Below are 11,499 nucleotides of genomic sequence, written 5' to 3' on the forward strand. Positions count from 1 at the left end.
TAAACTGTTTGTTATTTTAGATTAATGCTACCACTTCTTCATCTAAAACACAGCTAGCAGAAACAGATGCACTATTCAGAGTGCTGCTTAATTTTTGTTTGATTAATCGAGTGTCTGACATACTTTGATTAAACATATCCAAATTAGACTGCAAGTTCACACTGGAAATGTCCCTGTGGCTTGAATAGAATGTGCACTCTCTCCCTGGAGGATCACATTCTTGCTTACCTTATTACGAAGAGTTTTAGGCACAGATTGGCAAGATCCAACGCTTGGGGACTCCAGAGTGTGCATTAGGTTACTGCTGGAGTTTAAGCAGATAAAACCACATAGCTTACCATTGAGAGCACTGCCTGGCAAGCTTTCCCATTGTTTTTCCAGTTTGGAATACCCTACCCATTTAGGGTTTGGGTTTGCAGGGTTAACAAGAGTTGAGTGGGAAGAATTTCTGCCCCAGCAATTGGTCGTCCCTCCAAGTTTTGCCAAGACTTAGGCTGATTGGGCTGTCAGGAACAACTCACAGGAGTACTGTGAACTTGCCTGGTTCAGGAACCAGGTTACCAAGACCTCCACAAAGGGCTGACACGGTTCTGTTATTCCATTGCCAAATATATCATGTTGGAGTGAGCTCAGCTACCTTTCCCTTTCCTCCCCCTTCCCAGGAGGATAGTCACCAGTTGGTTTAATAGCACAGCTTTATATAAAATATTTATAGTTTATAATTGAATGCAATACATAAAGTAATCTCAAATACTCTTAACTATTAAATAACCAATTAATCTGAAAAAATATCACACAGCGATTTGAATCTAATTTGAATACCAGACATGTACTTATCATCAAATCCAGTTTGCTGGCCATCATTACAAAGAACCTTTCGGTAAGCTGTAACAACAGAAAGGTCTGATGGTCAATAATGAATCCAATTGGTTTACTTTGTCAGCATTTATTGAACAGCTCCAGTCTAATGTTTTACATGCAAAACATTGCAGTTTCCTTTTATTACACAATAGTGCATGAAGAATTTACTGGTAACAGTTTAAAGTAATTTTACACTTTTCTGTAATAATGCATATAACCCATATATTTAAGAAGCTCAGCAGAGATAAAACATAATGATTTTTTTACAGTACTCAGTGTGATGTAAGTTTTTTCCCACTGCCATTTAAAACTACAGAATTCAAACCTGATTGTTACGTCTTTCATAAGATCCAAAAATACAAATCACTGTTCCAAATCAACCCATTAACTTGCTTTCCTTTTCTTTCATTTTGCAGGTGCTCTAAATGTCTGAAAGTTAAGATTTCTAGTATTTTTGAGAATTTGGCCAACAGAATTTGTATAGATTTATATTCTTGGCAATTTGAAAATGCAATTGAGATAATTCCGACTGAATATAGACTGAAGATATTTATTCCAAGTGATGCCTTGCCCATCCTCAAATACACATACAATAAAACAAGGGTTAGCATCAAAATAGGGTTAGCAACAATGCTGATTTCCAAAGCCCACAGATATAAACAAATTTTGATTTATATACAATCAAGGTGCTAATCTTAAAATAAAAAAACCAAACATTTTAAAACGATGCAAACACGACATTGATAACAGTGTCATAAATATCACTATATCTGAGTATTTTCTGTTTTCTTTGATTTTTATACTGCAGATAAATAGATTGAACAAAGTTTTATTAAAAGCAGGATTGTAGGTTATTTATTAACCCTTGTTTTGCATCACAATTACACAATTTCTGAAATTCAAACTGCCATAATTATTCTCCCAATTATGGGTTAAAATGCATTTATAAATACAGAATAGTTACTTTAAACTATTACGTTTAGTGAATATTTAATTCCTTTAGCAAGTGGAATTAAAACAAAATAAAGCCAAGATACAACAAAATGTATTTTTAAAGTTGTAAGTCCTTTTGATGCCCTTCTGTTGCTTTATAATCAGTCAAATCTTAGGTTGACACCACATTGCAACATTTGAAGCTGAGAGAAAAAAGGAAGAGAGAGAGAGAGAGAAACCCCCACAACACTGATGTTTAGAATGGTGGTTGTTAATTCCTTTACTGTTTATTTTTACAGGATAACTTTACCTCACTTGCATGATGAATCTACTTTGTTTTAGCTGATATTGTTTTGGTATGGATAATACAATGCTATTAATTGACTTGTCCTCTGGTTTATCGCTTTTTGAGTGGCAATCTCTTGAATCCACAGAGCCGAGGGAAGCTTTGAGAATAAAAAATTTCAAAGGGCTTAACATTAGCCAAAATGCACACACGCTGTTTGCCCTACACTGATGGTAGGCTTGATGCTGATTACCAGATCACTTCCAGAAAAGCGGCTTTATAATAATAATAGTCCAGTTTTAGATCATTTGCCCCCTGATAAACAGGATTCATTTTGTACTTTGCACTGCATGAATTAGTGTCTCACATCAAACAAAGATCACTTCTGTGATAACATCTATAATTCCGAAAGATGTTAATGCTGAGCATTATATGTGAAGATAAAACCGAAATATGATTGTCATTGTTTTGTGATGAATTACAAGTACCTAGCATATTAAGATACTTTCTATTGGACCGATCTGAGTCAGTTGAATAAAAGGTACTGTGTTGTGACTAGACTTGCTCTATTATATACCAACATACAATATAGCACACACAGCTGTGGCATTCGCCCAAGAACCAATATGTATGTTATGAAACCAAATAGTAAAAGATTAGCCAAACTGACCTCCAATAGCTCCTAGAATTGTGTGAGCAAACTACCGCTTGGCTCACCTTAATGTTTCATATAATTTTGTAAGAAACAAAACACACAGCAGGTTTGGGGCTAATAGCGGTAAAGAGGCGCTTCAGCAATCAGACTTGGCACTTTTAAGATGAGCTCATGATGTGAAGTACCTAAATCGGATCAGCTTCTGGAAAGCCTGTTTGAAATCATCGTTGGACATGGTGTATATGATGGGATTGATCAGTGAATTCAGGTACCCCAGCCAAGTGAAGAAGTCAAAAATGGCAGGATGGAACCAGCAAGCTTCCTTACAGATGGGAACCACCAGCGAAATAATAAAGAATGGAAGCCAGCAGACAATGAAAGCCCCTAAGATTATCCCTAAAGTTTTTGTTGCTTTCCTCTCCCTGGCCGCCAGGATCTTCTTCCTTTCCAAAAGAGTGTCAGAAACTTTAACTTTGACGTGGTTCAAAACAACGGGAGAGCCTGTCTCGCCGGAGTTTTCGTTAACCCTTGAGTTCACCGAAGACACGGAGGAGGATCCTGGTGAGTTAGTGATCAGCTGAGCCGTGGTCAGCCTCTTGCCCGTCCTCTTTGGCGACTGCTTCAGTATTCGAGAGCGTGCCTCCACGTAGATCCTCCCGTACAGGGCAATAAGCAGCAAAGTTGGGATGTAAAAGGCGCCAAATGTGGAGTAGATGGTGTAGAAGATTTGATCGGTATTGACCACACAGTGCGTCAGCTCGCCCGCCTTGGATTGTCTCCAGAACATAGGTGGCATGGAAATACAAATGGAGATTACCCAGACAGTGACTATCATTCCAGCTGCTCTTTTGGGGGTTCTTTTGGATGAATACTCGACAGCATCAGTGATAGCCCAGTACCTGTCTAAAGCAATCACACATAAATGGAGGATGGATGCGGTGCAGCAGGTGATATCTGAAGACAACCAGATATCACAGACTATCTGTCCCAAAGTCCAGGTCCCACTAACCGTATACACAATGCTTATGGGTAGCACTAATATGGAGACCAGGAGATCAGTGACAGCTAGAGAGGCGATCAGGATATTAGCAGGGGTCTGCAGCTTCCTGGTCCGAGAGATGGTGATGACCACAAAAGCATTGGACAATACAATAGCCAGAGTGATGAGACTGAGGAAAACCGAGAGAGAGATTCCCAGGGCTGTGATCTGGCTCTCCTGCTCCTGAGTGCTCAACTTTGTGCTGCAGTTTGTGCTCTTGGAATTGGTTTGTAACTGATCAGCGTTGGGTTCCAGGCATTGGATTGACCGGTTCATCATTGCCCAGGATGGGAATCACACCCCATCCACATCAGGCACTCTGCAAACCGCACCTGGCAGGGCAGACACCCCCAAACATTGCTTTACAGTCTATATATATATACACACATATATATATATATATTTTTTAAAAAAGTAAACATGCACCACAAGACTGCAAATCAATGCAACACACCGAGTCCTTACTGGAAGTGAGGAACACTGTCGTGATTCTGTGTTCTGGTGTGAGGAGCCGCCTTTGGAGAGGCACAGTTCTGCACAGGTAGTTGAGAGCGGATGAATGGTCCGCGTTCAGAATGGATCCGAGTGCTTTTGCTTGAAAGGTTGAAATTGAAAGTGATCGCCAGTTCATCTGATACCGCTCGGGTCCCCGCTGTATTGCTGAAGGGCGACCCTATTCGGTTTCAAAGTGGAGTCCAGTTTTGCTGCGCTGTGTTAGCTCCCGGACAAGACCATTGATGGGGACACCTTTCTGCTCCCAGTGATGCTCATCCTTTGGCTTTCTCTCTGAAGCAGAGCGGGTTTCTTTGCTGTTTAGTTGGTAATCGGAATGAAAGGGCTTTGGCAGCGCAGTTGCCACCGGACAAACGCACTCCATCGGCAGACTTCAATGATCGATGCAGTCAAAAGACCCCCTCTGAGCCCCCATCGAGCTCAGGGTCAGTCCTGTGTTGATGTTATGTTGGTCACTCGATCCACTCTTCCACAGATGCACTGTGTCCTTTGGACCCTCTGTCACTCACTCACTCACTCACTCACTCACTCAGTCAGTCAGTCAGTCAGTCAGTCAGTCAGTCAGTCAGTCAGTCAGTCAGACGTGCGATCGGCTTGGCTTGGTTTGGCTTGGCTTGGCTCGGCTTGGCTCGGCTCGGCTTGGCTTGGCTCGGCTTTGCCGGGGTCTGTATGTTTCAGTTGTGAGAGCTGTGCTGCCAAGTGCAAAGTGTGGGCACATGTGTGTGGTTTGCACTCACTGCCTCCTTTTATACTGTCCCTCCCACCAGCACAGTCAGACTGAGGAAATTCAACTTACTGTCCTTTTTCTTGCCACGCACTAACACGCCTCCTTCTGGGTCATAACGCCCTGTGTCTGTTTGCATGTGTTTTGTGGGACAACTCTTTTTTGTGGGGGGTGGGGTAAAAAAAACTAGTCCGAATATTAAAAATTAAAAAAAAAGTGTTCTGGAATTGTTGTTGATGTGCACCAACTGCAGGGAAGCAAAGATGCCATCACCAGTCAAATGCTCTCTGCCCATTACACCGTCTGCACACTGACACTTCTTTGCACGCTTTCTTGCACGACTACGTCGTGGGCATCAACTGTAAATTGCTGGTTAATGATTGCTATTTTCATTCAGGGAGAGATCAGCGGTCTTCAATTTATCGTGAAAGTTGTGCGTCGGGTGCAGTTTGGAGAAGAAATTAACATTCGTGCAACCATAGTGAAGGGGGAGGCAAACGTGATGGTAATGTCAGCATTGTATAATAATTACCTCGGTTCATATCTCTCTTAGTTCGCTCTGTTAGCGACAGAGCTCTGGAGAAATGTAAAGGAATATTATTCGTCACCTCAAGCTATTGAGGCTGATGACAGACCCACCTGGAAGTTACCCGTGTGGTGTTTAGGACTATTAATCAGATGATTCGTAAGTATCCATCAGTTAATCCAATATACATTGACATGCCCATGATCATTTATAAATCCCCATAGTGATTAGTAATTGTTTGGTTTTAATTGCCATTATTTATATATTATCTAGAGTTTTTACCTTCTATTCCGTTTTTTTTGCTGAATCTTTCTGGTTTTTCTTGCCCCTTTTGGTTTTCTCTTCAGATTTGCTCACTTGAGTTTCAGATGCAAAAAACATAAGCCCCAGTGAGCACACATACATTAGTACTATTCTTGCCAGACACCACATTTCCATCACAGTGTAATTGAGTTGTCTTCGGTCCTGTAAAACCTTAAGAGCTCTTTCCCTCTGCATTCCTTTTGAATGAAATTGATTTGCGCATATGAGCTGCAATAGAAGACACCATCTCCCCTTTGCAGTTATGTAGATATAATAAAACCTGTGCATCAAAAATGCATGAGGCAATTTAAAAAAACTACCGAACAGTGTGCATTCATTAAAATCAAACTCCAAAGACAATCCAAATTGCTGATATTATAATAATAATATTCCTTGCAATTGATATAACATCTTTCACATTGGGTCAGTATCCGAAAGCATTTCACAGGATTTACTGTGAAGTGTAGGGATTGTTCATTGTGTAGGCAACACAGAAATCAATTTTTGTAGAGCAATGTCCTACAAACAGCTATGAAGTGGAAGACCAATTTTATCTGGGGGATTGTTGGCCATGAAAAAGGAGAAACTTTCTTCCCTGTTTAAATTATTAGTACCTCCGAATATGTATATGAAGTGTGTCCGCCTGGTTTAGTTGGTAGCATGCTCACCTCTAAGTCAGAAGGTTTGGGGTTCAAGCCCCAATTGGGACTTTGAACTCATAGTCCAGGCTGACACTCCAGTATAGTGCTAGGGTTGTGTTGCATTGTTGGTGATGCTGTCCTTCAGATGAGACATTAAACCAAGGTTCTGGCTGCCTGCCTTTTCATGTGTATATTAAAGATCTCATGGGACAACTTGAAAAGAGAAGGGAATTTCTTCCGGTGCCTTGACCAATAATCCCCCAATTGATCATTCACTTTATGGCTATTTGTGGGGCATTGCTGTGTGCAAATGGGCTGCCACATTCACTTACAAATACACAATCACTACACTTTAGAGGATATCCTGTGAAGCACTTTGATGGGTCCTCCTGATGTGAAAGGTGCAATATCAAATGCAAGAATTTGTATATTATTTTATGTATTATTTTATTATTCAAGGGTGCATCAATATGCAACAATGCATTTGATTGGCAGGTTACTAATTAAAACCCAGCGTATGGGCTATAATACAACATAAAGCAATTAACTTGTCCAGCAATAGAAATATGATTTGAGCATTGTATAATCAAAGCACAATATACAAGTCAGATTCTGATGGAAGTTAGGTTAATTTTATTTTGAAAGCCTGCCTCAATTGCTTTGTTAAAAATTCTGCAGTTTTATTTTCTCACTCCTTGGTGTTCTTAAAATGGAAATCGGGTGCTGATTGTTTTCGGAAATTTCAAATGAGGCCCTCTGAAGGGCATGAGGGAGGTTTGAAGAGGGGTGAGGATAAGGCAGGGCAGTGGGATTGAATGAGCAGCTTGCTCTGAGAGCTGAGTTTCTTCATCTAAACTGATTTTGTGATCTTGTGAACAATTCATGGCTGTTCCCACAAGTGGCAAAATGTGAGAAAAGGCAGAGTGTGAAACAGTGTCCGCTTGTTTAGGACTTGCCTTTTACCAAATCTAAAATGTTTTATGGCATTCACACATTGGAGGTTGCAATAGATTTATTGACTCTATTTTTGTAACATTTCAGAGTGTAGAATTTTGCAAATTGTTGAATGCAGGCTTGATTTTGAAGCCCATTTTCTTTCGTTTTAAAATAACTTCCAAGAAAAAAGCTTCGTAATTAATGGCCGTACTTAAGAATTTGGTAAACTTCGATTGTTCTTGAATCTACATAAATGAATAAATCTAAACCCCAGGTGGAATTTTAACCCTTGTATTTAAATATCACAATTTAGACTCCGGGGGTGAAAAAGTCTTCTTTTTCTCTCTAATCATTATGCTTTCCTGAGGCATCATGAAGGTTAAACTAAGCGCAGTCAGGGAAAATTTGCTTCTTGAAATCTATAAATGTGTCAAGATTCATTACTCATATTTGTGAGAGTAACAAGAGTGGTCGATAAAGCTGTATTCAGTAAGTTAAGTTAAAGTCCATTATATTCCTCTCCCACTGTATAGTTGCACCTTACAGAACTGGACTCCAGTTAGTTCTGGACAGATGAGGTACACTACTTTAAAAATAAGTTGTGCTATGAGGGAATCTATGTTTAACGACTGCTCGATATTGCAGAGCTGACTGAGATGGATAATGAAATGATATTTGAGGACATGCACAATACCAATATGTTAAAGAAAAGATATGTTACTTTACTGCCAAGCTACTCAGATCAACTTTTCTGCTGCTGTAACAATTTCAGCAGTGAGAGCTGTGATGTTTTAAAATCAGTGGCTGCCAGATTTACACCTCATGAGGCCTGGGAGATGCTCAGTATGAATGTAACCTTGCGATCCACTGGCTGAGCATCCTCGTGGAGAATGCCACACGCTGTTTACCTCTGTCCTAATGAGAGATTTCCTTACAGTCTATGGCTGAAGTCCAGTAGTCTGCATTGCTATACCTCAGCCCTGATGAAATTCCTTTCTTGCAGAACTATACGAGAACTTCTAATTCTTTTGATGACACATTTGCAAACATTCATAATGGTATGTACATTTCATCCATCATGGCAGTCATCAACGAATGCATAACTATTGATATTATTTTAATCTATATATTACTACTTTCTATTAATGAGGCCAATAATGGATGCACTTGATTGTCTATTTGTCTATTTGCAACATTAGGTTTCATTTGACCAGTGAGCTTTTAAATTTCATGCATTGCTCTCCATTTGCAAGAACAATATGTAGCCAGTAATATTTAGATTGCCTTTTATATTGTATTAAATATAATGTTTTATGATAAAATACTATGTATGTATTGCTGTCATTTGTATTGCATTCATTGTGCTGCTACACCAATAACTGTATATTGATAAATTCCTTTCCACTCCCAAAATGCCTCCATTGTTTACAAAGAGGTTAGAGATTTGGAGTCCTAAGAGTATGTAGAGGAATAGACACAATTCATGAAATATTAAATGAACTCACGGTTTCCTTACGAGTGCAAAATAAGCACAATAATAACAACTTGCACTTGTATAGCGCCCTCATATAAGCGTCTCAAGGCGCTGAAACTGTTACGTCCAACTGGGAGTATTAATATTTAAAGGCCTTCCATATTTATAATACTGTATCTCAATTCTATCAATCTCACAAGCTATTATTTTTTATTGCATATCTAATACATGCTTTGGATGATGAAATAAACAGTTTGGGAATTCTACAGACTGACTTTTAAAATATCAACAATTAACACAAAGCACTTTTAAATATTGACGGCACCTTATGCATCTCTCACTGTTCAAGACCTTTTAACAAATTCATTCAAGGATATGATGAGACTAGAGCTGCAGATATTATCTCTGTCAATATGACTAACAAATGGCTTGCTGGAATTAATGCATAAATTATATTGTGTGATGAGATGAACAGACCAACTAAACACAGGGTGCAAGCTTGTAATTGGTATCTGACAGGGGTGAGGTTAAGACCAAGCAGACAACAAGGAGGAATGTATCACCATGACATCAGCTGCTGCGATGAAGATTGTTTGTCTGTTCAGATGTAAGTTAAAGATCTCAAGGCACTATTTAAAAAGAGAAGCGAGTTTCTCCAGGTATCCTGGTCAACAACGCACCAAAAAAATCAGTCATTGACTTTATGGCTGTTTGCGGGACATTTCCGTGCGCAAGTTGGCTGCCATATTCACCTACAATACACATGCACTTTGTAATATAGCTCTAAAACACTTTGAGACATTCCCTTGATGTGAAAGGTGCTCTATCAAATATAAGGATTATTATTATTGTCATTGTGTCAAAATACAATCATAACTGAGGTGGCCAATATCTTAATGTAACCATAGGTGGAGAGGAAAACTCAGAGTTATGAAATTAAAAAAATTGTTCCTACTTGGAGATTACATGAATTGTGTATTGAATAATACAATTAGGGTTACATTAATAATTGTGATTTTCCTACTAAAGATGGTCAGAGCTTCAATTGAGAAATGTAATTGCTCTCTAAGAATCTTTATTATTGAAACTTCCAAGTATATTGTGCCAGATCAGGTATCAATACATTTCTTTCTTTCTCATTAAGAAATTACAAGGCAAAGGTTGTGTAGCAACACAGCATAGAAGAGATGTAGAACTTAATGCAGCATTGTCAATATTATATTAATATTGTGGCCTCGTCAATGTATGTCACATATATTACTGTGGATTATTACTTAATACACCAGTCATGTTCCAGCAATAAATCCTTCAGTGTGAACAGCATTACCCATTGACTTCAATGGAATATATCGTCTGTCAATATCTGCTATGGGCTGCACGATGAAAATGCTTCACAAAGAATCAGTGAAACCAAGTCTAAACCCTTCAATATGTATTATGAAAGATAGATCAAAGTGGGGAGAGTTAATAGTATAGGTCTTAACTGATGGATTTATACATTGCATAAGAACCTAAAGTAGATTGGACAAGAGAAAAGCGTATTCATCCCCAATCAAGCCCACTCGTTCCACAGCCAAATCCTGCTCCAACTCTATTCCTGAAGAAAAGTATTATACAGATTTCACTATAAAGGTAAGTCTCCAGAATATTCATCTCCATCATTAATATTATATCCATTATCAGCACATTTCCTTTCACCTGTCAGCACAAAAATCAATGAGGGAGAAATTCCACCTGGTCAAGATTCACTCTATTTATATTTCAGGTGTCAGCCTGGCTCAGTTTGTAGCAATTTTACCTCTCAATCAGAAGATTGTGTTTTCAAATCCCACATTGGGACTTGAAATCCATAGTCCATGCTAACACTCCAATGCAGTGCTGGGTTATGCAGCAGTGTTGGAGATGTTAAACTGAGGTTCTGTCTGCCTGTTCAGGTAGATGTTAAAGGACCAAAGGCACTATTCGAAAATGGGAGTTTCTCCTCCAACAATCCCCCAGATAAATATTTGATCATTCACTTCCTGGCTGTTTGTAGAACATTTATGTGCACAAATTGGCTGCTACATTTTTCTACAAATACAGTCACCACATTTTACAAAAAAAAAGCATTTTGGGCAAGATAAAGTGCAATAACAAAAAGAAAGATTGTTATTTTATTGTTATCACAACAGTTCCATGAGTAATGCACTGTTCCAGAATGGTTACGCTGTAGGTCATCTGAAAATATGGCAGCTTAAACTCTTATTCTGATTACCGCATTACTATGTAGCAGCTCTTCCAAAAGCCACATAGGCTGCATAGTAACCCCAGTAACAGCCCACACTTACAGAACTAAAGCCTTCTGGTCACGGTGTGTCCTGCTATATTGAGTGTTGATAAAACAGCTTTCCTAAAAAGTGAATGAAATGCGCCAATTTTGTCACATGTAGTGCAACGTTTTCTCACAAACTCAGAAGCCCATGTTCAACATGTTACTTTGCTTGTGAAAACTCCACATATCTTCTAATGACTACAGCTGTCACAAAGAGTATAATTAAGCTGAATAATAGGAGATGGTTTGTCTGTATCAGAATCATTTTGGCTAAAAGCAGCTCTGATAATGTTACAC

At 39.0% G+C, this 11,499-nt stretch overlaps 1 protein-coding gene across 1 annotated transcript; it reads right to left on the bottom strand.

The window, feature by feature from the left end:
- Positions 1-939: 939 nt before the first annotated feature.
- On the bottom strand, positions 940-4,153 carry htr1b (5-hydroxytryptamine (serotonin) receptor 1B). The gene has a single exon (XM_007888160.2). It carries the CDS (start codon positions 4,051-4,053, stop codon positions 2,905-2,907), a length of 1,149 nt encoding a protein of 382 aa, XP_007886351.1. The 5' UTR covers positions 4,054-4,153; the 3' UTR covers positions 940-2,904.
- Between the last annotated feature and the right edge of the window lie 7,346 nt (positions 4,154-11,499).

This window comes from Callorhinchus milii, unplaced genomic scaffold, assembly GCF_018977255.1.
Source record: "Callorhinchus milii isolate IMCB2004 unplaced genomic scaffold, IMCB_Cmil_1.0 Scaffold3, whole genome shotgun sequence".
In the NCBI taxonomy this organism is placed as follows: domain Eukaryota; kingdom Metazoa; phylum Chordata; class Chondrichthyes; order Chimaeriformes; family Callorhinchidae; genus Callorhinchus; species Callorhinchus milii.

Coding starts and splice junctions, on each gene's coding strand:
- htr1b (XM_007888160.2), bottom strand. CDS start 4,053: ATGATGAACCGGTCAATCCAATGCCTGGAACCCAACGCTGATCAGTTA.